We start from the raw sequence: 27658 nt of genomic DNA, 5'->3' as shown, positions 1-27658 counted from the left end.
CGGCTATGATCTGGCTGACAATTCTCCGAGGAGGGACTTTGCAACCCCTGGTGGGCACTTGCCAATGTGCAGTTTCCCAGTAGACTAGTAGACACTCCTATAAAGTAGGGATTCTGTGAGGGGAGACAAATGCAACAAACATTGGAGAAAAGTGGCACCAGGGCCGCTTTGTCAGGATGGAGTCAGCGGCCCAAACGCCTCGCTCAAAGGGTGCATACAACCTTGTGGGTTGTGGCAGAAATGGGTTAACGAGTCAGAACGAGGACCGGGTCTCAGGAACAGCTGTATACAGGTGCCATCTATATAGTAGGCTAGCTGCTTGTTTATCCTTTGTGTGTCTTGGCTCTGCTTCCTTAGGGTTGGCTCTGCTCTAACCGACTAGAGATTGCCAAGCAGCTCGGGGCCACAGCTCTTTCTGGTGGTTTACACAAAATACCAAGAACTCGCCTTCAAACCCCTGACTGTTAGAGGAGGGAGAAAACCTTGGGTACATGTGGACAGAGACAAACTTCTGGCTCTCCTTTCTTCCTGTTAGGCCTTACTGCCTCCCCTCCCATCTCTGGAGCCCCATCTTGATGATAGCCCCACCCAGCAGTCTCCACTGAAGCTCTTGATGTGAAAGGAGCTTCACTATCTATTCACTTTCCAAGAAAAACATGTCTTCTGGATCTTAGACAAGAGCAGAACCAGAGATCCCAGACAAGCATGATACCCAAGAAGAGCCGAGATATTCAAGGAAGCTATTTGTTCTTTCATGGTCTCTGGAAGGCTATGTTCAGGTCTCTCGGCCATGTCTTGAACATCCCAGGAGGTCAGGTCTCTGCTGGCAGCTCTAGAGAGTCTGATGATTCTGGAAGCCCAGTGACTTTCTTCTGTTGCTGTCTCCTGTCTATCCCATTCAGCGCATTCACACACTACACTGGTGGCACCAGAGAATTCACTATGCCCCTTCTGCCCCTTTTCCTCACCCATGAAATGGGACTGTGAGTGATACACAGGGACCTTTGCATGTCAGTCTTTGAGTGGAAGGGGTTGGGGTAGGATCCCAGGGAAGATGAGGACAGAAAAAGGAATCCACACACTGGCTGAAGGGACAGCTAGCTGTCAGTCTGGTATGGCCTGAAATCCAATATTCAGGCGAAACATCCCGTATTTTAACCTATCACAGTCCTCACAACAGATTGTTTGGCATGTCTCTTGCCCCACCCCCCAGCCCCACCCCCTTCACTTTTGAGGCCTCTCTGAATCCCTCAGCAGATACTGTAATCCCTTCCCATTTGCCTAACACTATTAAATTCTGATGAGAAGGCCCAGTTGAAACTTAAAGAGATGGGAGCTGACCAGGCTATGTCAAACACAGACCTCTGGCTTCGTCCTTCCCATTGCTGAGAGTGTAGGGGGAGGGATGGCACTGGCCCTCTGTCAGAACCCAGAACATCTGGTGGTCCGGGGAAGGTTTAGCTCCTTCTCTACTCAACGGGGTCAAAGTGAGTTGCAGTGGCCAGAGTATCAGAAGACACGGGGCCTGGAAAAACCCCACTTAGCACATGGGCTTCCCTCCTCTGTTCATCCTATACTATTTTTCTATAACGGTTCTTTACACCTGGGGGGGGCACCATGGGAGATGGAGAATCTGTTCTTTCCTCTTCATGGTGGATCTAATAAACCTGCATCTTCCTATCAGACTCTGCTCCCGGGTTTGGACCTGGAATTCCAACAGTAAATCCCTTAGGCTGGACTTGACTGGTGTCAAGGGATGTCATCAATTGATGTACTTTGCTCTCTTCTGCGACTCAGAGCATACCACTGCTCCCCAGCCCCCAATAGCCAGCAATTTCCCCCTCTCCACTTGTAAGCTGAACCCCTACTGTGTACAGGCTTTGAGCATACCCAGCCCTCTTGTGGGGTAGAGACTGTTAACAAGCAGCTACCACAATGGATTGAACACAGAGCATCAGAGAGGGCTAGACGCCTCCTGGACAGCTTGCACCAGAAGTCGACTCTAAAGAGATCAGCCCTCATCTAGGGCAGGAATTCTTAAGTCAGCAGTCCCTCTATATAAAGTGAGATCAGGAGACTAAGCCCTCCCAGGTGGCTCTGGCTTCTTAGTAGTCTATTCCCACTGCCTGCTCCTCTCCTCCTTCACCCAGCCAGGCCCAAGCTTAGTTCCTTGCAGTCAAGATAGATAACGGGGTCATGCAGGGTGGCAGCAGCCTCCGACTCAGCGCCTGCCATTCCTGGCACCACCGAGCTCCCAACATTGAGGGCACTGCTGAGCAGAGAGGTCCTGCTGCTCAAGGTTCACAGTGTCTGCAGTGCTTAAAGGATGGGGACCAAGCGGGAGGTGCATGCTGGTCTCCCAGGTAGCGAAGCCGGAGCGGGCACAGAAATTTACACTTTAGAAGTAGTGCTTGCAGTGAGCAGTCCCACGAGGCAGAGCGCGTAACCGCAGGTCAGACTGCCCCGCCCCCGGGTCGAACGGGCGCTGGGCACGTGACCAAAGCCCGAGTCCCGCGAGCGCACGCTGACGCCGCGTCACCCCACTCCGGGCTCCGCACCCATTGGCTGCGGCGTCGTGAACAGGGCCTGTCCTCTGGCACCCGGAGTCCCGGGTCGCCGTGTTATCCCCAATGCAAGACAGCCTCAGGCAGCGTCGGGGAGTCCTAGGCAGTTCCCTTCGCCTCCCGCCTCAGTTGTCTCATCTGTAGAATGGGAAGGGAACACACACCTTCCTAAGGCTTTTGGGAGGATTGAACGAGTTAATATAATTTAAAAAAAAAAAAAAGTATTCGGCATGTCACAAGCATGCCCCATGACTGCACAATGCTGAGCCTGCTGACACAGGTAACTGTCGGTCAAGCTGAGACCCCGCCCCTTCCGGGCTCCCCAGACCAACTTGTGTGCTGAGCGCCAAAGATCCTAGCGAAACAGTACAGAGAGCTTTGGTTGGAGGTCTGGGGTCTTTGAGACAGATCACCAACTTCCCCTGAAGGTTTACAAGCTTTCCCCCCGGGAAAAGCTGCCTCTTGTCTGCTGTAAACCCAATCTGTGGAGCAGAAATTTGTGTTGATGGTCTGATCTTCCACTTTGGGCTTTGCTCCACCGGGCCTTGGCTCTTCTCTCCTTCCACCCTTTTCTGGCTTTTCGAGACAGGGCTGTAGCCCTAGCTCCTGCAGCAATGAAATGTGTATTTGAAATGTGTGCTATACTCTTTACTCGTTCTAGAACAAAGCAGATCTGGTGTGATGACTCCAAACACCTTGCCCTTTTCTCAGAGACAGCTCTAGTAAGTTGCCTGGGGAGAACCAGTGATCCCCGCTACACAGGTGGGTGAGGTGCTAGTTCAGCTGACCTCTGAAGACCCTCACACTTCGGGCTTGGACATGCTGAGTTTCCAGGAAGCCGGGTGTCTTCTGATAGTGGGACATAGCAGGGTTGTCCCAAAGCAAGGGCTCCATGCAACTCCCGTGCACCCTAGTCTATGTCATTTTCTAGCAACTATTCTGAGAAAGGAACAAAATGCATCCAGGTGAAGCCCAGGCACACACTCCCTCCTTGTCCCAAAGACAACTAACTTTACTGGTTGGGAGCTGAGGGCAGCCCCCAGCCTGTGTATCTGCAGTCTGAGCAAGACAGCTTCTGGGTGGCCTGGGGTCCTGACCCTCCCTGGTTGACTCCTGGGTTCTGCTGTTGCCTCCCCACGTGTATTGTCTGTAGATCAGAATGGTCTGTTTCAATCCACCCGGGGGGAACCTATCCTCCCTCCCCTGCTTTACCTGTTCCTAAGTCACAGGACCCAGGGTCCACTTTTCAGGCACCTGGCCTAGCCCCAGGTCATGCATGATCCAGGCAGCTGGGCTCAGGTCCTGTTTTAGAACCCTGCTTTCCTTGGGAGCCACACTTTTTCTAGGTCTTTCTGGAGACACAAGTCTTTCTATAGGAGTCCTACGGGCCCACTAGCTCTTCAGGTCCTCTCTGCTCCAGGGGTGGGACTGATAGGATTAAGACAGGGTCAGAAGTTCTAGCTGCCCCCTCCTGCAGGTTCTGCCTGGGAACCCTTCTCCTCTTCGGAGGCCCAGTTCTAACTCCTACGCTGAGAGGGTGGACGGAACTCGCAGGCCATGCTTCTGTAACCTCTCAGCTGGCCCATAGATAATTGGACCCTTGCTACAGATGGGGAAAACAGAGGCACATAGTGGTGGGGTCACTTATAGCTCCTGTATTTCGGACCCAGGTCTGTTTGGTTCTAAAGAGCAAAGGCTAGGAAGTGAGTTTCCTGTTCTCTGCTCCCACCCTTACGCCGGCACCCCCTCCCTGGCCCTTTAGTCTAACGATGTCTGGGCTAGGTCTAGTCCTGTGGCTTCCATTGGACCCCTTGCCCTGGTGCTGAAGAAACCCAGGCCCCGTGTCTGGGCACCCGCAGGAGGTGGCGGGAAACCAGGCTCTGGTAAGCAGTCTGAACCCGCTAGGTAAGCTGGCTGGATTCCCGCTGGTGGGCGGGGCTTAACAGGAAGCCCCGCCCCTCCGCTCAGGTGGCTCCGCCCGCGGAACCCGGTTTCCCAGGAACTTTTCGTTAACGTGGGTCTCCTCCGAAGCCGGGTGGGCGCCGGCGCCATGGACGAGCTACCCTTCGGTGAGGCGGCTCTGGAACAGGCACTGGCCGAGGTGTGCGAAATGGACGCGGCGCTCTTGACCGACATCGAAGGTGCGTGTCCCGGGGCTCTGGCGCGGCCTGTGCCGGGTCGCACGTCCGGGGAGGTCGCTTGGCCAGGAACTTGTGCGCGTGCGCACTGCGCGGTCGGGCGCCTGGGATCTAGAGTGAAACTCTCGGGACCGCAGTGGGCTTGGTTTCTGGACACGCTGAGTATCCACTGAACTCCAGGCCTGGTTCTGTGTACAGTTCACAGGCCGAGCCGGGGTTTCTCATTTCTTCAGTGCACAAGGAAATCAGAAACGGATATTTACATGGCGTATAAGCATCTGGCTACTTTGGCAGAGGTGATGGAGGTCTCTTTGAGTGCACTAGAAGTGAGGGGCAGCTTCAGCACCGGAAAGGAAAGATACTTTCTAGGCGGAGGGCAAGGAAGAGGCAGAGGCCCCTGAGGCGGGACCTAAGTTTAAGGAATTGGTGTGGGTCATGCTGGAAATCTGATAGAACAGAGCAGCTGCTCTCTAAAATATATTTCAAATTTTGTGATTCTGGAGCAGTAACTCGGGACCTAGATCTTATTAACAGGCTTTCTACACTGAGCCACGCCCCAGGCGACTTAGATCCCTTAAAGCATCACTTGAACTTTCTCAGCATGATTCATCTCCAACAACAGCAACTACCAGCTGGGCGGAGGGAAGAGTCGGGGCGGATCTGGAGAAGGAAAAACCCCACCAAGTCTTCATTACTATAAGATATATATCCATGTTAGGTGGACCGTTCAACGGTCTCTGGTGGCTGTTAGCAGTCTCAAAACATTTTGTCTCGCCTGTTTAAGGCTGCTCCACATCTCCTCTACCCCAGACAACCATGACCGTGTTGTCTACAACTATGATGGGGCTCGGCCCGTGGGATTACAGTAGATTGTGCCCCCTGATGCTCTGTTGATAGACACCTAGGCTGTTTGTTATGTGCTACACAGCTTTGGACACGCAGTGCCTACATCCTCATCAGAGACCCGTGTGCCGTCAAAGCTTCTAGTAGGCTTGTAGTTACTGCTAGTCACCTAAGGGGAGTGAAGGTTTAGAGATGTCTTGGCTGGCCTGAGTTCCGAGTTCCAGGTAGGGTTAGTGGGAAGGGAGAAGGAGAGTACAATGTTTGAGCTGTTAGAAGTTCCCTCTCAGTGTTGGGGTGGTCTATCACAACGTAGACACTGGGTATTTGGTGTGCGCCAAGCACTAGTGGGTTGAGGATCTCAGTGAGTTCTTCCGACATCCCCAGTTGGAAGACATATTTTTGTCTTACAGGTGAGAGACTGGAGACAGGGTAAATGACATGAACTCAGAGCCAGGCTGTTGTCCCAAGAGCCTGGACCCCTGGCTCCCAAGGCTGGATAAGGAGGTCAGATTGAGGCAGGGACTGGGAGCCATGCAGCTGTCTCCCTCAGCCCAGAGCAGTGTTGGTCAGAAGACCGGAAAGTGGCAAGGAGAGCCAGCTAGGGCCTAAAGCCCCACTGGCCATCTCCTGCCTGTTTCTCTCACTTTCTGTCACGTGACTCTTCTGTGAGCTTGCCACCTTTATTTCTGAAGGTGATGCTGTGCCCAGAGCATCAAGTCCTGCTGCCGGCTGTGACCTCAGAGAAATTCCAGATGAGCTGTCTTCTCCTTGCTCCTGGTGTCAGGTCACTGGAGGCTGGGAGAAGGGAGCCTGTGATGGGGACTACTGTGCACTGAGGGCAGAGAAGGCAAGTGGAGATAGTTGTGGTCTGAGACAGGCTAACTGCTCTAGGAGCCCTGAGGAGCCCAATGCCTGTGACAGCCAGCTCCCCAACTGTCTGTTGGCTCAAGATGTATGCAAAGTTTAGGTCTAACATGGCTTACTAGGAAGGCCTCCTGAGTTCTGATTCCCCTTCTCTGTCCTGGTCTTACACTATATCAATGTTCAGTATTATGTGACTCTCCCTAGGCAGAGGTGTCCGAATCTGATAGGGCACTGTCACAGACTGAAGAAACTATTCCTTCTAAGTCGAGCTTCATGAACCAGTGAGTTTATTGGTGTCTTAGTCAGTGTTCTATTGCTGTGAAGAGACATCATGACCGTGGCAACTCTTATAAAGGAAAGCACTTAATTGGGGCTGGCTTACAGTTTCAGAGGTTCAGTCCGTTGTCATTATGGCTGAAATGCATGGCAGCAGACAGAGGTGCTGAAGAAGGAGTTGAGAGCTCTACATCCAGATCCACAGGCAGAGAAAGAGAGACACTGGGCTTGGCCTGAGCTTTTGAAACCCTTAAGCCCACCCCCAGTGACATACACACTTCCTCCAACAAAGCCACACCTCCTAATCCCTCTCAAGCAGTGCCACTTCCTGATGCCCAAGCCTTCCATAGGGTTGTTGGATTCCCAAACAGCTCTGTTGCTGCCAGGTCTTGCTCCAGCATAGTGACAACCTCTGGAAAGCTGCATCTGGATCCCTAAGCCCACCTACCCACACACCCACCCATGAATACACCTTCTTCCTCCTGTATCCTCTGACCTCCCGAGATTCTATGCTGCTGAGTGGCAAGAGGACACAGTGGTTAGAATCTCTGTTCAAAGGTCCTGTAACCCTCCCCCTCCTGCCAAAAGAGCATTAACAGTCAGTGCTATCTTTATAGACCTAGCTATCGCCGCTTCTCAGCTCATTTTGTTGCACTCTGGGACAAGCATTCTGTAGGTCACCACCTGTCCTGCCGTCTGTGGGATGTCTTCTGTCTCTAGTCCCACCATGCACAAAGACTCCTTAGCAAATAGCACCTGAGTGGCATGTGATTCCACTATTCCCCAGTGCTCCCAGAATAAAGGACCCTTGTCTCAGCATGGCATCTAAGACCTTGCCACTACCTTCAACGGTGTCCACCCACTGAACTCCCCGTGGGTACAGCCCAAGGTAGGTGTCAGTTAGGGTTATCATCGCTGCAATGAAACACCATGACTAAAGCAACTTAGAGAGGAAAGGGTTTATTTGACTTATACCTCTGCATTGCAGCCCATCACTGAAGGAAGTCAGGACAGGAACGCAAGCAGGTCAGGAACCAGGAGGCAGAGCCTGATGCAGAGGCCACGAAAGAGTGCTGATTACTGTCTTGCTTCCCCTGGCTTGCTCAGCCTGCTTTCTTATAGACCCCAGGACTGTCGGCCCAGGGATGGCCCCACCCACAACAGGCTAGACCCTCCCTCATATCAATCACTAATTAAGCAAATGCTCTCCAGGTTTGCCTGCACCACCATCTATGGAGCCATTTTCTCAATTGAGGTTCCTTTCTCTCAAGATGACTTGTATCAAGCTTATATCAAGTTCACTAAAACTAGCCAGTACAGTTGAATACCCCTTCTTGCTTGATCCTCACGTCCAGGGCCCCTCAGGGATAAAGCCTGAGAGTACCCTGCCCACGGGGTCTTCATGTCTAACTTGTCTAATGGACAGCAGAAAGCTCTCCATTGCACTGTTGTCCTTAGGGAAATCACCTCACCCTCTCTAAAATACAGGCTTGAGGGTCCCCTTGGGGTATGGTGGGGTTGGGGGAAGAGGTGGCAGCTGTTTGATGCCTCTGGGGGGCTCAAATTAGAGAACTAGAGAAAGGTGTGAGGTATGGGTCCAGGAGGCAGTGGCTGGGCATTACCTCCTGCCCGGTATTAGTTAGCTGGACACAGCTTCCCAAATGACCTGGTCAGCTCCAAATAGGGGTCACCGCCTGGTGGAGGACTGGCACCTAGCCTTTGCCTGATTGTGACTGGCCTAGATTAGGTACTCTACTGGCTGGAGAGTGACTTTCTCCTGTTGGCTACATGCCTGAGGAGATGCCTTTTAAAATTGGACTTTATTTTGCAGTACTAGGGATGGACCCCAGAGGTTCATACATCACTGAGCTGTGCCCAGCCTGATGTGGAATTCCAGACTTGGAGACTGATTGGGACTTACAGCAAGTGAAACCCACACAGGGTTTCACAAGGTGGAGGTGGTGGACCTCTCCCAGCTAAAGGAGCTCAGAGCCTGGGGAGGATTTATGGCCTTGGAGAAGCCTATTTTGACCACTGTCCCCTTAACAGATACTTTAACTCCGTCCTCAGCCATTTCCCAGAAAACCTTACACCAGACTGCCCAAACCAGGTTCCAACCTACAAGCTCCCTACAGCTGGAAGGGAAACCTAAGAGTTTTCGCATCCAGCCCGACTGAGAGGCCTTGGACATGTGGCCTGACCTCTCTGGCATTTTGGTTCTAATCACTATAATAGATACAATACTAGAACTGTTCTTTGGATCCTATGAGGCCCGCAGGGCTCGTCAGAGGCCATCAGGCCTTCCGACACAGTGCCTCCAGGGTTATCCTCACATTGTGTAGAACGTGTAACCAGCAGCCAAACCTGTTGTGTTTTGCTCAGCACATGTTGGCAGTCACGATCCAAGGAGCCCATGCAGGAAGTTTCCAGAATGTTCTAGGCTGTGGTTAGTCCAGAGTGTGTACTGTGTGGTGGTTCTTGTCTTCTTACATGAAAGACGTCCAGTAAGGGGCCTCCACCCTGCTTTGAAGAGCAAGGCCCACCCTTAGCACCAGGTTAGAAGAAACTTCAGCCATAGTGGTGTCTTGACCTCTCACTGAGCATCCGAGGGGCCATTTACCCCCAGCCACTGCCCATCTTTTTGTGATGCAAGTGCCACAGCCTTGGAGACTGTCCCAAGGAAGTGGTGGAGGAGCCAGCTGAGCTTGTCTCCACCTGAGGGAGGGCAGGACCAGAGCCTGAAGTCCAGTCTCTTTCTCAGGGCAGCATCCTGCATGGGGGGTGGGGGGGATGGGGGGTGGGGGGGATGGGGGGTAGGGGGCAGCCCTGGAAGTGCAGAGCAAGTTCCTTAAAGCTCCTAGGAGTGCACGGTTCTGGTCCCAGCAAGCAGCTGCAAATGCATGTATGAAGAGGCCAGTGTTGGTGACACTGTGGAGGTGCACTTTTACCTGACCAGAGTCACCTGCTGGTGCCAGAGCGCTGTGCCACTTCCCTGCACACTAATGTAGCCCTGATGAGAGGGTTGTGTGGACTTAAATAAAGAAAGGCACAGCATTGCAATAGAGCCTGGGATCAGCTGCCACTGGATTGGGCTGTTTCTCACCTCCAGAATGACAACATGTCCTGGCCCCCCAGCTCAAGCAAACTGGTGGGGTCAGTGCTAACCAGGGCCATATTATATCAGGGCCACATGTCGGACCTACAGCTCTGGGGTGAGCATAAGTGACCAGGACATAAGTATTCTAAGGGACAGTGGAAATTGCCTACATGGTGGCACACATCTGTAATCCCAGCACTCTGGAGGTCGAGGCAGTGGGTCAAGAATTCAAAGTCATCCTCACTTGCTTAAGTGGGGTTTGTGTCCTGCCCAGGCTGTTTGAGAACAGTGTTTCAGAGGAGAACAAGGAGGAAGGGACGGAAGGAGGGAAGGAGGAAAGGAGGGAGGGAGGGAAGGGAGGGCAGCCCTGCAGTTCAGTAGCCTCCACAGACATTGAGCCCCGACATTGGGGAGGGTCAGGTTTAACAGCAGAGCAGGTTTTGAGGAGAGAATGGGTGTTTTCCAAGTGAACTGAGAGTAAGAAGGACATTCCTGGCAGGGTCAGCCCAGGAGAGGGCAGGATGACATGAATGCTTGGATACCTTCAGAAATCAGGCAGGGCGAGTGAGGCTGTGTGTGAAGGCTAAAGAGCAGCCGGGGTGTGGGTGACAGAAGCCTGGTGGTCTTCATGGCTGCCATCACAGATCCCACTGTGTTCTTTTTGTGTGCATTTGTTTATGGATATATATGTGCGTGGGTGTGCAAATGTGTGTATGTGCAAATGTATAGGTTCAGAGGTGGCTGTTTAGTGTCTTTGCTTCTCCACAGAATTTAAAAAATATATTTTAAACTTTTTTTTTTAATGACCAGCAGCACACATCTTTAATCCTAGTACTCAGGAGGCAGAGACAGGTGAGTCTCTAAGTTCAAGGCTAGCCTGGTCTGCAGAGCAAGTTCCAAAAATACAAGGCAACAATTTTTAGATTTATCTTATTAGATATGTATGTTTTGCCTGCATGTGTGTATGTGCTCCACGTGCATGCAGTGCCTCTTGAGGTCAGAAGAGGGCATTGGATCCCCTGGAACTGGAGTTATAAATGGTTGTGAGCCACCACGTGGAGATGACTGAACTCTGGTCCTCTGCAAGAACGAGCGTCCTTAACCCTGAGCCACCTCTCCAGCCCACTAACATAATTTTAAAGGCAGCCTTTCTTACTGGACTTGCTGCTCACAAATCCATTGGGAAGGCTGTTGGGCCAGCAAACAGGGAGCGTCCATTTTCATCTCTTCAGCCCTAGGATTAGAAGCATCAGCTGCCACACCCGGCTCTTCTGCCTCTCTGCTTTTTAAATGTCTTTCTTTCTTTTTTATTTTTCCATACCTGGCTTTTTGTGGGGTACTGGGAATTAAACTCGGGTCCCTGTGCTGGCAGAGCAAGCAGTCCACTAACTGAGCCGTCTTCCCAGCCCCTCTGCCTACTGCCTGCTGAGTAAGGTGGTTGAGGCCCAGATGATTTGAAGGCCTTTGGTGAGGCCTGGCACAGACAGCACCCTGTGTCATCTTTCTGCCTATGCAAAGGTGATAAAGGCCAGTTGGCCCAGGGCTCACCTCAGGCCATGACTAGTAGCACACAAGGCACTGTGGGTCAGCAGAACCGAGACCAAGTCTCAGGTTCTCCCTAGGCTGCCAAGGGCTCTCGTGTTCTTGGTCCTTCTCTGGACCTTGTGTCCTCACTGGGAAGAGGTCCTGAGCCCAAGTGTGACTGACTGTTTCATCAGCCTGTGTGCGGCCGCTCTTCCAGGAAAAGCCACATTCTTTTAATCCCCTGGAGCAGGGCTTTTCAGTGCACAAAAGGCAGTCTATGCCCCTGTGCCCGGGCACCTGTATGACAGCCAAGGACTGGGGTGCCTGCCAGGGACTTCTGAGGAGTAAGGGCCTGGGGAGCAACAGGGCAAGCTGCCTGCCTGGAAGAACAGTGAGCCACAGCCCCGTCCTCTAGCCTGCAAGTCCCCAGGCTGGGGCACTGTCCCATGTCCTCTGTAGGAGGTGGTGCCACTCTCTATGCTCTCCTCATTCCCTGCTGTCCTTCAGGGCATGGGATAGTTTACAAATCCTGTAGACTCACTGAAATCCCAGCATACCACTGTCCTTACCCCGAGCCACTGTTTCTGCTTCTGCCCTCTGTCTTTGGGCTTGCCTTTTCTTCTGGCCAGAGAGTTTTTCCTTCCCTTGTGGCCCTACTTAATCAGACTGCACTCAAGTGTCACCTCCTCAGGCAGCCTTGATAACCACTTGTCTTTGCTGGTCCAGCCTCCCTATCATGGTGCTCTCACCTCCCCTGTTTGTCTACCACTCCCAGACCCACCACAAACGTGTATGCAGCTGGTTTCTTGCTGGAATGAAAGTATCCCCAGGAGCAGGGTTCTGTGCTATCTGAATGAACCCAGGCAAGCAGCTCTCACATAGACTGGGGCTTCGGTACTCCTGGGGAGGGGCAGCTGGGGCTTCAGGTTTCCTGTTGAAGTCAGATAGGATCAGAGCCTGAGAGGGGAGTAGGGGGAGGGGTGGAGCTGAACCCAGGAGGCTTGAACCTGGGTCTCCCTTTTCCTTTTGCTTCAGATCGTGTATGGGAACTGAAAGCTGGTACACATCCATGGGAAGCCAGTATTTAGCATGTCCTGATGGCTCACAGCTTGGTTACTCTGGTGCCCCTTTCCAGACTGCTGTGCCTACTGAGTCCTAGTCCTTCCTAGGGGGAAGCAAGGAACACTCACATTAGGTAGTGCACAGTTCTTGAGTGGCTCTGCTAATTCCTTTTAAAATGTTAAAAACCTATCAGATATTTCAGGGCTGACTTCAGACTACCAGTCACCCGACAGCTCAGGGTCTAGCCTGCAGTCACCCGACAGCTCAGGGTCTGGCCTGCAGTCACCGGACAGCTCAGGGTCAGGCCTGCAGTCACCTGACAGCTCAGGGTCTAGCCTGCAGTTCTACACCTTTCCAGTAGCTGCTGAGAGGAAAAACCTTTGCTGAGTCCTTTTTGGGTAGGGGCTTTATAAACTTGTTCTCCCAGAATTGCCACCCCTGAAGAGGGGTAGAATCTGGACTTGGAGCTCGTAGAGGCATCCAACTAGCTCCTGATGCACATCGGGTAGGGTTTAGAAGAAGAGAAAGTCCTCAGCACATGGCCGCAGATTCTTGGCAAGACTAATTCTCAAAGAGCTCGTCAAGCTGGCTTTGACTTTCCATTTCCCCCACGTCTCCACAATGGCCACCAGCATCTACAAAAATGGGCTTGTGACCTAACTCAGAGGGGGAGGTCAGGCAGAGTAGGGGTTGGGTTGGGCACATATGCCATTAGGTGTCAGGCCTGCCCCTGGTTCACTGCTTGACTAAGGCTATGGTACTCACAAGCCTGCCCATACACTCTGGTCACACTTGCCCCTCCTCACTGTCCAGCTAGGGACAGAAGTGAGTAGGCTGGACACGGCCTGTACGGAGTGGCTATTAGATGAGCCTCCCTGCCTGCAAATCTTTCTGTATTCGGGACTCAGAAATCAGAAGGGCCAAACTAGGGTCAGCACTGGGGAGCCTCAAGCCTAGACTCCTGCCCTCAGTATCTTCTGGTGTCAGGACTCTTCCCTGCCTTAAGTTGGGCGAGGTTAGAGGCTTTCACAGGAGCTGTGCATGGTTTGAGGACTCCTGAGCACTCACAGGCTGGGCAGAACAGTGTCAAAAAAGGCATGTTTTCTTTGGAACCTCCTGTGAGGATATAGAAGGACCTAGAAAGGCGGGGAGAGTAAGGTGAATGTGAGGAACATGTGACTGTTTCCTAGCCAAGACTCTGAAAAGAGAGATGGGCCACAGGGATACAAGTCCCTGACACCCATGAGGAAACTTGGTTGCTGGTCCCCTCCTAGACTCTGTGAGTCCCTGGTCTGCCAACTAGGCTGCCAGACCTTGCTGGGCCACTGCCACATAAGCTAGGTCGCTGGCCAGCACTGGTGTGGTGGTGGTGGTGATGATGATGGTGATGGCAGTGTGCTCGAGAGTGTGTGTGTGTGTGTGTGTGTGTGTGTGTGTGTGTGTGTACATGTATGAAAGAGCTTTTACCTTTGTCATCAAGGGGACAACGACAGACTTGGCATACCCTTAATATCCACTGCCTTTCCCTTCTGTCCCAGAGACTGGGTTCTGTCTGGTTTTTGCAAATTCTATAAGACAAGTGAGTCAGGCTTCACTTGTGGGGGCTGTGAGACCTTGAGGGAAGACACTGACCCAGTCAAGGGACAGAATATACTGGATGTGTGATTTGAGGTAGGATTTCCCTTGCTCACTCCTGAAGGCAGTTTCATGAGTGATCTAGGTCCGAGGCCATCAGCCCCTCCTTGAAACAAGTGTAATCATCCTGGGGCTGCTCTGTAAGCTGGATTTCCCTGCACCAACTGCCACTATCCAAAGGCATCCATCCATTGGCTGTCCTCAGACTGTAGCCTTATCATCTCTTGCTGCTGCCATTCAATGCGAAGGGACAGAAGTGGGTAAACTGAGGCTAAAATTGGCCATACTAGTTCTGGGTGTGTGCGAACCAGCGGTAGAAACACAGAGCTTCCGGGATCAGAGCCCGCCGCTGTCCAGATTCCGAACCCAGGCACTTCTGGGGGGGGGGGGGGTGGTTGCCTGTGCGGCAGGGGCTGGGACGGCAGTGACCGCCAGTAACCCCGGCGCGCGCTGGCGCAGTTGCGGTTAAAGGCGGACGCCCGCTAGTAACCCCGGCCCCATTCAGAGCACCCGGTGAAACCCGAGCTGCTGCCGTCGGGGGTGGGCGGGGCCTTATTGGGGCGCGGCGCGGCTGCTGATTGGCCATGTGCGCTCACCCGAGGGGCGGGGCACGGGGGCGCTCAGCGGGCTTTAAAGCCTGGCGGGGCCTGACAGGTGAAATCAGCGCGGACGCTGTAGGGGTAGCGTCTGCACGCCCTAGGGGCGGGGCGCGGACGACGGAGCCATGGATTGCACATTTGAAGGTACTTTGGGGAGGACCCTGCACTCTATTACTTTGCCAGGGTCTCTACAGCGGATCGCAGTACGGTGTTCTAACAGAGAATGCAGGACGGCCCTTCACCACCTTGGGCTGGAAATTGGTGGGCCTCCTTAGTTAAGCTATCTTGTTTAGGAACTGACCACAGCACCTTGCAACTCAGACAACTTTCTCCACATCCTCTGCTTTCCCTCTGCGCAGGGTCTGGAGAAAGAAACAAGAGGGCCACTGTCCTGTCTATCCTGGAGTCGGACCTATCTGGCGGCCCTAAATTGGGCATTTTGGACCCTCCAGGCAGAAAGCAGGTTAACCAGACTATCCATTTTTCTTTCTTGGTCCTAGTTTCCCATTTAGCAAATGGACTAATGGAAAGTGGGCACGAGAGATGGAAGATCCTATGATTAAAAATACTATTTATGACCTGTGTAAATCTGGAGTCTGCAAGCATCCGGAAGGCTGAGCCTGCCACCCTGTTTTGTTCTGTCCACAGCCATAGGGCAGTCCACTCCCCTGCAGTAGCATGCCTCTTGCCCAGATAACATCTCAATAGGTAGTGTTGATACTTTGCTCTGCTGGGCAAAGCCTCAAGCAGGGGTGTCAAAGGGTTTAGTTTTAATCCTTTTTTGCAGAGGAGGAAACTGAGGCCCAGTGAGAGGAGGCAGTTGGCCTCCTCCAGGGCAAGTGATGGTATAGGCAGGGAATGTGGGAGCCTTGTGGGCCCCTAGTGTTATGCTCATGGATGCTACACAGCCCTTTGACCCAAAAGGTGGCCTCCATGAGTGGGTGAGAGGGCCCTGCACTGAGCCAGCCAGGCTGCTGGTTGCCAGCTGGGGAAGAGGGCCTGTAGCTGGGATGGAGCCAGGGAGTATGTTTCAGTTCTTGTTAGGAGGAGGGAGCCAGAATAAGAGAGCACTTTGCTTCTCTAGAGGGGAAACCAAAGCCTGAATGGCCAGACCTGGGGACTTGGCTCCATGCCTAGAATACACAGATACATTGGTTGGCTATTTGACTAGCAGTTGGTTTTGCTCCAAGCCTCAGTGTGCTCTGCTGAGGAATGGGTTACTGGTGGTGGCTTTGCCCCTGGCTTTTTGGTGGAACAAGAAAAGGTGCTGCAACAATAGCTCGGCCTGTTTGTAGACCTAGGTCTGAAGTCTGTTGTGTGCTCTCCGCGTGCCTGTGGCCCTCAGCATCAGTGTCCTTTCTTGTCTCCAGAGCAGGCAAGCGAGTGCACCTGAGTTGAGAAGGTGGTCTGAGAGGGAGAGGGGCAGCTCTCAGAGCACTGTCAGGTAGATTTGGACTCAGTAAGTGACTTCGCTTGTAGAACTAGGCTAGCTCAGTGACTTCGTATAGAAGAACTAGGCTAGCTCAGTGACCTTGCTTGCAGAACTAGGCTAGCTCAGTGATTTCACTTGTAGAACAGGGCGTCTGTTTCACCTAATGGGGCTTAGGGTGGTGGCCTCAGAGTGGGCCTGCTGCTTGGCCAGACCAACCTGCTGGCATAGATCTTGCTGGAATTTTGAGTCTGTCCAGAATGAATAAGGGCCCTTGCCTGACATGGACGGACGGACGGACGGACGGACGGACGGACGGATGGATGGATGGATATATATATATATATCTGCCTTGTCTGCTATTCCTATTTGGGGGTTCCTCTCCCAGAGGTCCTCAGAACTATCCTGTCTCTGTGGGTGACATCACTGGAATCCCAGTAGTCTCCGAGTTTCTGTCAGGTTCTGTATGCAGGGGACCCTGTGCAAACCCTTAAAGGCAGAGCCCACGAGTGGCCGTGGGCATGGGACACTGCACCTGTGTGAAGGCCCCTTTGTTCTGTGTCCCCTCTGCCCTACTGCCTGTTAGGACCTGTTCCTCTACTGAGAACTGGACCTCCTGAGTGTGAGGCATGCCCTTGTTTTACAGATTAGGAAATTGAGGCTCAACTGGGGCAGAGCAGGGCTGTGCACGCCTTAGACTGAGCATGTGTTCTTTTAGCAAGCCAGTCGGGCGGAGAGGGAGCAGCAAGGGCAGGAGAAGCATCTTGGATGGTTTCCTGCCTTCTAGCAAGCACTTGGAGCTTACCGTGCAGTGCAGACAGCACCTGCATGGTTGGTGGGACTGAGAGGTAGATGTCTCAGAAGGTGGGGTTAAAGGTTACCTCTGTCCATGGCAGGATTCAGGACAGGAATGGAGGTTGCTCATTTGGTAAAAGATCTGCCTTGCCAGCATCAAGACCTGAATCTGACTACTAAAGTCCAAGTAAAAATTACCAGGTCTGAAGGGGCACACTTGGAGTGCCTGTGTTTTCCCCGGCTGTCCATAAGTCTCCCGTGACATGTGGGGGGGTGCTGCATACATACGAATACACACACACACACACACACACACACACACACACACACACATATGTTCACATTGAACCAACCAACAGGAGGGACAGGTAGAGTTCAGTGAGGGAACATGTGCTTACCATGTGTAATTCCCTGCTCCACTGTGGCACACACAGAAACACCAGCCAAGGAAATAAAACACATTGAGAGAGAGGACACGGCATTCCCAGGGAAGCTCTGGCTCTCGGTGGGATCTGTGTTCCCTCCTCCTGAGGCGAGGCTCCACCAGGCTGCTCAACTGGGTGCTTACTTTTTTGTTTTACTTTTGTTTGTTGGTTGATTTTTGAAAGGGTTTCACTATGTAGGCCTGGCTGCCTTGGCACTCACTACATAGACCAGACTGGCCTTGAACTTACAGCGATCCACCTGCCTCTGCCTCCGAGTACTGGGATTAAAGTTGTGCATCACCAACCGCCTGGCTGGACTTTGATTCTTGAGGGTGGTCTCCCAGGTGCTGGCGCCAGCATTGCTGTGCTGGGCACAGCATAGGCAAGGTTTTGTCTGCTTCATTCTCTCACTCCAGGCCTTGGGGAGAAGGGGGCCTGGGGAAGGCCTTGCCTGGTGTAGGCACTTGGTACATGTGAGTGAGTGAGTGAGTGAGTGAGTGAGTGAGTGAGTGAGTGAACGAACCAACAAACGTGGCCCTGCTGTGGGCTATCCTATGGCCCTGCTGTGGGCTATCCTGTGGTCCTGCTGTGGGCTATCCTGTGGCCCTGCTGTGGGCTATCCTATGGTCCTGCTGTGGGCTATCCTGTGGTTGTAAGATGTCAGGTGGTATCGGTGAGTGGCAAGAGCATTGAAGAGGTCAGTCTCAGCTGGCCACAGCATGAAGCACAGGCTAGAAATGAGTAAACAGTCCAGGCCCTGTCTGGGTGTGTCCAGGACTATCAGCTACACAGATCGCAAGGGTCCTTCTCAGGAGCTGGCCTCACTCATTGTCGTCTTCTTCCCCAGACATGCTTCAGCTCATCAACAACCAAGACAGTGACTTCCCTGGCCTATTTGATGCCCCCTATGCTGGGGGTGAGACAGGAGACACAGGCCCCAGCAGCCCTGGTGCCAGCTCTCCTGAGAGCTTCTCTTCTCCTGCTTCTCTGGGCTCCTCTCTGGAAGCCTTCCTGGGAGGACCCAAGGTGACACCTGCACCCTTGTCCCCTCCACCATCGGCACCCACTGCTGTAAAGATGTACCCGTCCGTGCCCCCCTTCTCCCCTGGGCCTGGAATCAAAGAGGAGCCAGTGCCACTCACCATCCTGCAGCCCCCAGCACCACAGCCATCGCCAGGGACCCTGTTGCCTCCGAGCTTCCCTCCTCCACCTGTGCAGCTCAGCCCTGCTCCTGTGCTGGGGTACTCAAGCCTGCCTTCCGGCTTCTCAGGTAAGCGAGTGATGGAGGAGGCAGGAGGAGTGGCCTCTGCGCTCTTACAGAGGAGTTTCCAGGCTTCAAAGTTAGGTGGGCATCCTGCAGCCCGAGAAGCCCTTTGGTTCTGGGCCCAGTGTTCCCAGTTGCCCAGCTGGAAGGTGGTGCCCGGGCAGGGCCTGACCGTAGGAGACAGTAGGGGTAGTTAGTGAAGCCCATGCACAGACAGGTCAGATGGGGTAAGGGTGGGCGTGGCAGCCTGTGCCCGTGCTATCTTTAACTTTGTGTCTGCAGGAACCCTTCCTGGGAACACCCAGCAGACGCCATCTAGCCTGCCACTGGGCTCCACGCCAGGAATCTCGCCCACCCCCTTACACACCCAGGTCCAGAGCTCGGCCGCCCAGCAGCCGCCGCCAGCCTCAGCAGCCCCTAGAATGAGCACTGTGGCCTCACAGATCCAGCAGGTCCCCGTAAGTGGGTCTGACGGGGGTGGGGAGGGGAGCCTGGCTTGAGTGCCACTCATGGCCTGGCCCCTCCCTCCCAGGTTGTACTGCAGCCACACTTCATCAAGGCAGACTCGCTGCTGCTGACAGCTGTAAAGACAGACACAGGAGCCACAATGAAGACCGCAGGCATCAACACCCTGGCTCCTGGCACAGCCGTGCAGGCAGGCCCCTTGCAGGTAGATGGCTCAGGCAAAAGGGCCTCAGCCATGGGGGGGCTGGCGCGCATGTGTATGTCCACTTGGTGAGATGCATCTGACCCTGCAGACCCTGGTGAGTGGAGGGACCATCCTGGCCACAGTACCACTGGTTGTGGACACAGACAAACTGCCCATCCACCGACTAGCAGCTGGTGGCAAGGCCCTGGGCTCAGCTCAGAGCCGTGGTGAGAAGCGCACAGCCCACAATGCCATTGAGAAGCGCTACCGTTCCTCTATCAATGACAAGATTGTGGAGCTCAAGGACCTGGTGGTGGGCACTGAGGCAAAGGTATGGCCAAAGGCCTGAAGACTCAGGCCAGGGTGACCAGGAAGGAATGGGCACATCAGCCAGCACTAAACAGGACTAGGTCAGTCCTAGTCAAAAGGTCATATACATCAGCATGTCTGGGTCTGGGCAGTCCCGTTTGCTTTGCCTGGTTAGATTTTATCAAGGGCATCTTCGATAAAGGGCTGCTCTATGCATTGAGGATGTCAGGGTGCGGAAACACAAAACTCCCTAGGGGAGTAGTGGGCATCGCATAGGCTAAAAACGCCAGCGTGCCAGCAGCGCATATGTGCGGGGAAGAAAATAGGTAGGAACAGTGGAGTTGTAGGTGTGAATTGGGTGCTCAAGGAAGGTCTCGTGAGGAAAGAGCTGACGGAAGTAGGGGGAGTGTAAGGCAGAGATGATAGTGACCACGCCGCTAGACACTGCGGTGTGTATTCACGGGGTGTGTATTCACGGCATGTATCACCTTGGCCCCGAAGTGGGCACCGTCAGGAGACATCAGCAGAGCAGGGTTGTAGGCAGAAGGAACAGGTACAGAGCAGAAGCAGCTCTGCCTCCCATCCCTCTCAGGGCCACTTGGTAGCTGAGCCCTCTCCTCTCCCTCCCCTCCTCCTCACAGCTGAATAAATCTGCTGTCTTGCGCAAGGCCATCGACTACATCCGCTTCTTACAGCACAGCAACCAGAAACTCAAGCAGGAGAACCTGACCCTGCGAAGTGCTCACAAAAGCAGTGAGTCCCAGCCTCCCGCTCCCCCACTGTCTTGGTTTCTATTCCGTGGCTGTGAAGACACCATGACCAAGGCAACTTATAGAAGGTTTATTGAACGCTTAGTGTCAGGGTTGACCCCATGACTATGGTGGTGGGGAGCAGGCAGACAGGCTTGGCGCTGGAGCTGAGAGCTCATGTGTTGAGACAACCACGAGGCAAAGAGAAAGACCTAGCTAGGCATCATGTGGGGTTTTGAAACTACAAAGCCCGCCATAGTGACACACCTCCCCAACAAGGCCACCCCTCCTAGTCCTTCCCAAATAGGAATGGGGGCTAAGCTATACGGTTCTGTGAGAGCCATTCTCATTCAGAACACCTCCCTGGTGCTGGCTTCTCTATCCCTGCCAACCTTGCCTCTGGCTCTCACCCTACCTTGGCTCCCGTTTTGATCTTAACAGAACTGTCTATCCAAGGCCTCTTCCCAGCCCTGTTCCTTCTACCTGCAGAATCACTGAAAGACCTGGTGTCAGCTTGTGGCAGTGGAGGAGGCACAGATGTGTCTATGGAGGGCATGAAACCTGAAGTGGTAGAAACGCTGACCCCTCCACCCTCAGACGCCGGCTCACCCTCCCAGAGTAGCCCCTTGTCCTTGGGCAGCAGAGGCAGCAGCAGTGGTGGCAGTGACTCTGAGCCCGACAGCCCAGCCTTTGAGGATAACCAGGTCGGACTCTGCAACATGACCCCTTCCCTCTCCCAGGCACCCTGCAGTTCTCTGCCTTTTAGCCCTTGTCTTTGGGGCTAGCTGAGCTATATGCCCTTCCCTCCCTTGCCTCCTGCCAGGTGAAAGCCCAGCGGCTGCCTTCACATAGCCGAGGCATGCTGGACCGCTCCCGCCTGGCCCTGTGTGTACTGGTCTTCCTGTGTCTGACCTGCAACCCATTGGCCTCACTGTTTGGCTGGGGCATCCTCACTCCCTCTGATGCTTCGGGTGTGCACCGTAGTTCTGGGCGCAGCATGCTGGAGGCCGAGAGCAGAGGTGAGTCAGGCCAGCCAGGCAGTGTTGGCAGAGACCTTTGGAACTTTGGCTTTTCTGAGAACTGGGTCCTCAGACCTTTCCTTTGCCTGTAGATGGCTCTAATTGGACCCAGTGGTTGCTGCCACCCCTAGTCTGGCTGGCCAATGGACTACTAGTGTTGGCCTGCTTGGCTCTTCTCTTTGTCTACGGGGAACCTGTGACCAGGCCACACTCCGGCCCGGCTGTACACTTCTGGAGACATCGCAAACAAGCTGACCTGGATTTGGCCCGGGTAAGGGGCTGGCCCTGGGGAGAAGTGGTGGGGAGAAGTGGGGTGTGCCCTGGGCCTGGAAGGTGCTGTGCTGGGTGCCTCTGCTCCCTTAATTTTTCCCACACCTCCCTTCATTTTGTCCAATCTATTTCATCCCCCACCTTCAGAGCTCCTTTGACTCTAGGGGCCCAAACGAGGGAGGTGCCCTGCTGCCATTTTTCTTACTGAGACAACCCTTTCTCCAGGGAGATTTTGCCCAGGCCGCTCAACAGCTGTGGCTGGCCTTGCAAGCCCTGGGCCGGCCCCTGCCCACCTCAAACCTGGATCTGGCCTGCAGCCTGCTTTGGAACCTCGTCCGCCACCTGCTGCAGCGTCTTTGGGTGGGCCGCTGGCTGGCAGGCCAGGCTGGGGGCCTGCAGAGGGACTACAGGCTGAGAAAGGATGCTCGTGCCAGTGCCCGAGATGCGGCTGTCGTCTACCATAAGCTGCACCAGCTGCATGCCATGGGTATGGCTGGGTGGGAGCTGGGCTCTGAGGGTCTCCACTGTACCGTCACTTCCTGTCCTCATGCCTCATCCACTTTGCAGGCAAGTACACAGGAGGCCATCTTGTTGCTTCTAACCTGGCACTGAGTGCCCTTAACCTGGCTGAGTGTGCAGGAGATGCTATATCCATGGCAACACTGGCAGAGATCTACGTGGCAGCTGCCCTAAGGGTCAAAACCAGCCTCCCCAGAGCCTTGCACTTCTTGACAGTGAGTGAGCTGATGGGGACAGGGCTGGTGCTCCTCTTTACAGCTCTCACCCGTCACTTCCAGGGCAAGGGGCTAAACAAGATGTGGCAGTGGTCAGCAGGTGGGGTCTCCGACTCGGGTCTGGGTTTGAGGCTGGAGCCAGTCTGACGGTCCTATTCTTCCCCTGCAGCGTTTCTTCCTGAGTAGTGCCCGCCAGGCCTGCCTGGCACAGAGTGGTGCAGTGCCTCTTGCCATGCAGTGGCTCTGCCACCCTGTAGGTCACCGTTTCTTCGTGGATGGGGACTGGGCTGTACACGGTGCCCCCCAGGAGAGTCTGTACAGCGTGGCTGGGAACCCAGGTGCTCTCTCGTTCTATTCTTTTTTTTTTTTTAAAGATTTATTCATTTATTATATGTAAGTACACTGTAGCTGTCTTCAGACACACCAGAAGAGGGGATTGGATCTCCTTACAGATGGTTGTGAGCCACCATGTGGTTGCTGGGAATTGAACTCAGGACCTCTGGAAGAGCAGTCGGGTGCTCTAACCTCTCCAGCCCCTCTCGTTCTATTCTTACCCCTGCCCCGTGCCTCGTCCTGTTCCTACCTCACATTACACTGCCCCCTCTTGTGAACACCCTCACCCACCAGCTTACTTTGCACTGTGGGTTGGGGTTTGGACCACTGCTGTGTCTGCGAGATGGCTTGCTGGACTTTGCCAAGATTCTTTAGAAGCAGGAAGCAGTATGGGTCAGCAGGCAATGGGGGGATATGAGAGGTGACTCCATTATCTTAGGAAGAGTCACAAGGAGAGTAAGGCCCATGGGTATGTGACTAAATAGGCTCCATTCCAGTGTGTAGGTCATGCACAGCCTACCCACTTTCCTTCCTGTCAAGCATGTGAGGGCAGGGGCCCATCAGTGTCAGTCTGTTAGGGTTTGGAACTAGGAAGTGGCTCTGGGTTGGGGCCCCAGCCTACCAAGGCATCGGTGTGGGAAGGGACTGTAGGGAAGAGGATGCCTAATCTCTGTTCCACCCACCCCTCCTCACAGTGGATCCACTGGCCCAGGTGACCCGACTATTCTGTGAACATCTCCTGGAGCGAGCATTGAACTGTATCGCTCAGCCCAGCCCAGGGGCAGCTGATGGAGACAGGTGAGTGCCTGTGCTACTCCCAGGAAGACCTACAATAGGGCATCTGAGAAAGCCTTTTCCAACCTCTTCAGTAGCCAGACTCTGTTCTCAGAGCCTCTCTGGGCCTTGCTTTCCCCTATCAACCAGACAGGTGCTATTTTGTAGACCCATAGAGTCAGACTTTGCTCAGTTGGACGGTTGGTGAGAGCCATTGTCACCCAGAACCCCAGACTGCTGCTGTCTGTCCTGACAGCTCTCTCCTGCCTCAGGGAGTTCTCAGATGCTCTTGGATATCTACAGTTGCTAAATAGCTGTTCTGACGCTGTCGGAGCTCCTGCGTGCAGCTTCTCTGTCAGTTCCAGCATGGCTACCACCACTGGTGAGCTCCAGACCCATCCTGATTCCTGCCAGACCCAGATACAGTGTGGCTAAGGGTCAAGCACCTTTCCCTCTTCTGTAGGCACAGACCCAGTGGCCAAGTGGTGGGCCTCACTGACAGCCGTGGTGATCCACTGGCTGAGGCGGGATGAGGAGGCAGCTGAACGCTTATACCCACTGGTAGAGCACATTCCCCAAGTGCTGCAGGAAACTGAGTGAGTACCCAGCCAGGTCCTCCTCACCCAGTTTTGGGCCCCTCAGCACTTTGCTTAAGTATCTGTAAGGGAAGGACAGTGTGCTCTCCTCCCCAGACTAGAGCCATGGTGGGAGAACTCAGGGAGGGGCTATAGTCTGGTCTAACTTACCATGTCTGCCATGGCCCCAACAGGAGACCCCTTCCCAGGGCAGCTCTGTACTCCTTCAAGGCTGCCCGGGCTCTGCTGGACCACAGAAAGGTGGAATCCAGCCCAGCCAGCCTGGCCATCTGTGAGAAGGCCAGTGGGTACCTGCGGGACAGCTTAGCCTCTACATCAACTGCCAGTTCCATTGACAAGGTGAGGGGTAGGGTGGGTTCCTGTCTAGGCCAGGATCACAGCTACCCATTCCCAGTTTCTTAGAGTTAGTACAAAATAATGCTGAGTGGACTTACCTCAGTTCTTGACGAAGGCGTGAGTCTTGGGGACAGTGGTCTCACTCTTTTGCCACCACCAGGAAGGATGTGGAGAGTGGACTGGCAGGGCTCCTGTTGGGGGCCATCGTCAGGAAGAGGGAGGGCTTGTAGCATGTAGCCTAGAGAAGGTGGGCCTGTGACACACTGCACTTGCACTGCACGTCTGAGGTAGAGTGCTTCAGTGACGCAGCCTGGAGTCAGGCCCTGGCGCTGTGGACTTTCTGACTTTTCCAATGCTAGAGCCTCCCAGGGGTGCAGGCCTTGAGATAGCTTGGCCCTCAGCTAGGGAAAGGCTGATTTCCATAGAGAAATTCCTCCCTCTGCCCTGCCTGCTATCCCAGGCCATGCAGCTGCTCCTGTGTGATCTACTTCTTGTGGCCCGCACCAGCCTATGGCGGCGCCAACAGTCAGCAGCTTCAGCCCAGGGAGCTCACGGTACCAGCAATGGACCCCAGGCCTCTGCTCTGGAGCTGCGTGGTTTCCAACATGACCTGAGCAGCCTGAGGCGCTTGGCACAGAGCTTCCGGCCTGCTATGAGGAGGGTGAGTACCTTTGTTCTCACACTGTGGGGTGTGAGGCAGGGAGCGAGGGGACAGTCATCCCGAAACTAGCCATTACTCCTCACCCCTCAGGTCTTCCTACATGAGGCCACAGCTCGGCTGATGGCAGGAGCAAGTCCTGCCCGGACACACCAGCTCCTGGACCGCAGTCTGCGGAGGCGGGCAGGTTCCAGTGGCAAAGGAGGTGAGGCGGCGGCTGTGCCCACAGGCCTGGTGAGGGTCAGGGGCCAGCTTGGCCTAGTCTGAGGCATCTGAGCTGAATTACAGAACTCAGCCGGAGATGGCAGTTTGAGGCAGTCACAGGGAGGAAGCTGAGCCCACCTGTGTGCCCAGCATGGGTGGGGAAAGCAGCCAAAGTGTTTGGGAGTTCCATGTGGAAGAGCTCAGATACCTTGTCCTATCCCCCATGTGGGCTCAGCCAGACCTAAGCCTCCCTTCCTTTGATGTGATCTGTATGTGCAGGCGCTGCAGCTGAGCTGGAGCCTCGACCCACATGGCGGGAGCACACAGAGGCCTTGCTGTTGGCCTCCTGCTATCTGCCCCCTGCCTTCCTGTCGGCCCCCGGGCAGCGAGTGAGCATGCTGGCTGAGGCAGCGCGCACCGTGGAGAAGCTTGGCGATCACCGGCTCCTGCTTGACTGCCAGCAGATGCTCCTGCGCCTGGGTGGCGGGACCACTGTCACTTCCAGCTAGACCCCAAAGCTTCCCCCAGTACCCTTGAGGACCTTTGTCCCTGGCTGTGGTCTTCCAGAGGCTGAGCCTGACAAGCAGTCAGGATCGTGCCGACCTCTAGTGGCAGATCTGGAGATTGCAGAGGCTGCACGGGGCCAGTGCCACCCTCTTGCTCTGTAGGCATCTTAGTGGCTTTTCCTGACCTTTCCCTTGCTGGGGGCCATACTGTCTCAAGGCTCTCACCCCGGGGAGGCTGTACATAGTGTAGATCCGCTGAGCCCAGCTCCTGGGCGGGCTCATGTACTACTTTTACAAACTTTATTTTCATAGGTTGAGAAATTTTGTACAGAAAATTAAAAAGTGAAATTATTTATAACTTGAGTTTTATTTATCTGGGTAGGCGGATGTTTGCCTCATCTGATTGCCATCCTTCCTGGATTGTCCTTCGGGAAGCTGGACTTCCCATGCTGTACAAGTGTTTGCTGGCTTCTGCCTTGTGCGGTATGTTGAGCCAACCTGGCCCTCTAATCTCATGGCTACCCTGTGGCTCCACCTTGAAGGGCCTTGATGGCATCAGTTGTTTCTTTGCCTTCCAGCCCTCCACCAGGTCCCAGGGTAATGATATCCCGTGTGCCTGGAAACAGACACACAGTTCCCTGGTTCTCTCTGTTACCAGCATAGGTGAGGGATCATGGTCCACTCAGGAGCAGAATCCGGGATCCCTGTTTGTGTCCCCTGGCCCCTCCCTCTACTCCCAACCCCTTAGGGAATCTGGTTGGCATCCATGGGCCACAAACTTCCAAAACAATCGTGGTATCTTTATTGACTTTTTTTTCTGAATGCAATGACTGTTTTTTTTTTTTTAACTCTTAAGGAAAATAAACATCTTTTAGAAACAGCTCGATACACACAATCTTCAGTGTGAAGCAATATACTAATAAGAACACTAGTTGTCTTAACATTTACAGTCTTCATATATATTATATATATGTATATGTATACATATATATACACTATATAACGAGGCCAGATATAATACACACGTTTACCATTTTACAGTCATATGTACAGAAAGTTGCAGGGGAAGGGGGGCTGCATCAGGCCTATTGAAGCGTGGACAGCTGAGAACACAAACGGACAGGTGGGGGCTGGCCGTGGTGGTGATGGTGGTATCTGCTGGGGAAGGAGCATCACTTCAGCTCTGACCCCAGCCAAAGCCAGGTTAGGGCTCTGTGCTGTGGAACACAGGACGCACAGCAGCGACACACAGAAGCGAGCATGTTCCCAACATATATACATTCTATGTAACATATATATAGAGGGGTACACAGGTTTGTACACGAATCTAGCACGGTCTCCGCCCATGAGTCGAGTAAGCTGAGTGGCAGTCCCTGAATCCCATGTTGGTGCTATGTCTGGGACGGCTGCATATCTGCTAGAGGGTAGCCAGACCCGGTCTCCGCAAGCTTCCAGACCGGGCTCCAACAGTGGGGTGGAAGACTGGAAAGGGGACAAAAAGAAGCCATAGGGTGCCACCCCAGGCCAGCCCTCATCAGGGATAGAGTGGCCTGAACCCCGCCTGCCACGCCCCTGGGCAGATCCATGCCAAGTGCTTGGGCCATGCTGCCCCATTGCTGGGCCTCTACCGAAAGGCCTGGGTCTGCCCCACGTCGTCCACTGAGCCAGCAGCGCCCCCAGCCTCTTCCCAGGGGCACAGCTTGCATGCCACGTCTTTTCCAGAACTTGCAGGGGACTTGCACCCCGCCCGAGACCCTGTGCCCTGGGTCTGGCCACTCTCTGGCCTGCCTTTGCCAAGCCTGGCCTCGGTTTTCTTCGCAACCTAGGCCTCACGCCAGTGCCCAAGGCAGCCGGAACCTAGACCCGGATGGGATCGAGGACCGGCTGTGGGCGCAGCTCCTCTTCCTCGGAGTTTCGGCCACACGGGTATTACAACGGCAGCCTCTGTGGGAGGGACAGCCCGTTACTGTTATTGCCAGTCAATCGCTACCAACCCTGCCCTTCCA

General features: G+C 54.1%; 2 protein-coding genes across 9 annotated transcripts in view; one reads left to right on the top strand and one right to left on the bottom strand.

Moving 5' to 3' along the window:
- Window positions 1–4534: 4534 nt before the first annotated feature.
- Srebf1 (sterol regulatory element binding transcription factor 1) lies at window positions 4535–26547 on the top strand. 3 transcript variants are annotated; one of them, NM_001276707.1, is made up of 19 exons: window positions 4535–4705; window positions 18099–18521; window positions 18798–18973; window positions 19048–19185; window positions 19274–19495; window positions 20115–20226; window positions 20712–20926; window positions 21046–21241; window positions 21334–21512; window positions 21737–21998; window positions 22079–22245; window positions 22415–22583; window positions 23274–23376; window positions 23625–23734; window positions 23816–23948; window positions 24122–24287; window positions 24745–24945; window positions 25036–25147; window positions 25426–26547. In NM_001276707.1, the coding sequence occupies exons 1-19, from the start codon at window positions 4615–4617 to the stop codon at window positions 25653–25655; spliced, it is 3405 nt and encodes a 1134-aa protein (NP_001263636.1). In that variant the 5' UTR covers window positions 4535–4614; the 3' UTR covers window positions 25656–26547. The 3 variants fall into 3 exon arrangements, with proteins under 3 accessions (NP_001263636.1, XP_063125981.1, NP_001263637.1); NM_001276708.1 differs by lacking the exon at window positions 4535–4705 and adding an exon at window positions 14689–14746; XM_063269911.1 differs by lacking the exons at window positions 24122–24287; window positions 25426–26547 and having other exon boundaries at window positions 4536–4705.
- The window catches only part of Rai1 (retinoic acid induced 1), a 95000-nt gene continuing 93293 nt past the window's right edge, over window positions 25952–27658 (bottom strand). For 5 of the 6 annotated variants that reach the window (XM_063269004.1, XM_039085953.2, XM_039085955.2 and 2 more), the window contains one exon: window positions 26432–27596. In XM_063269004.1, the coding sequence (XP_063125074.1) occupies window positions 27582–27596 (15 nt within the window). In that variant the 3' untranslated portion in view covers window positions 26432–27581. Of the gene's footprint in view, window positions 27597–27658 lie in introns of all 6 variants that reach the window. The other variant, NM_001271207.1, reaches the window with a different exon arrangement.

The sequence above is a fragment of the Rattus norvegicus genome, chromosome 10 (assembly GCF_036323735.1).
Source record: "Rattus norvegicus strain BN/NHsdMcwi chromosome 10, GRCr8, whole genome shotgun sequence".
NCBI classification, from domain to species: Eukaryota; Metazoa; Chordata; class Mammalia; order Rodentia; family Muridae; genus Rattus; species Rattus norvegicus.
This window is presented reverse-complemented; position numbering and strand designations above follow the sequence as displayed.

Excerpts from the sequence above, each read along its gene's own strand:
- Srebf1 (NM_001276707.1), top strand. The coding sequence starts at position 4,615 with ATGGACGAGCTACCCTTCGGTGAGGCGGCTCTGGAACAGGCACTGGCC. Across the intron at positions 20,927-21,045 it reads CAGCCTTTGAGGATAACCAG|GTGAAAGCCCAGCGGCTGCC; the intron begins GTCGGACTCTGC and ends GCCTCCTGCCAG. Across the intron at positions 23,949-24,121 it reads CAAGTGCTGCAGGAAACTGA|GAGACCCCTTCCCAGGGCAG; the intron begins GTGAGTACCCAG and ends TGGCCCCAACAG.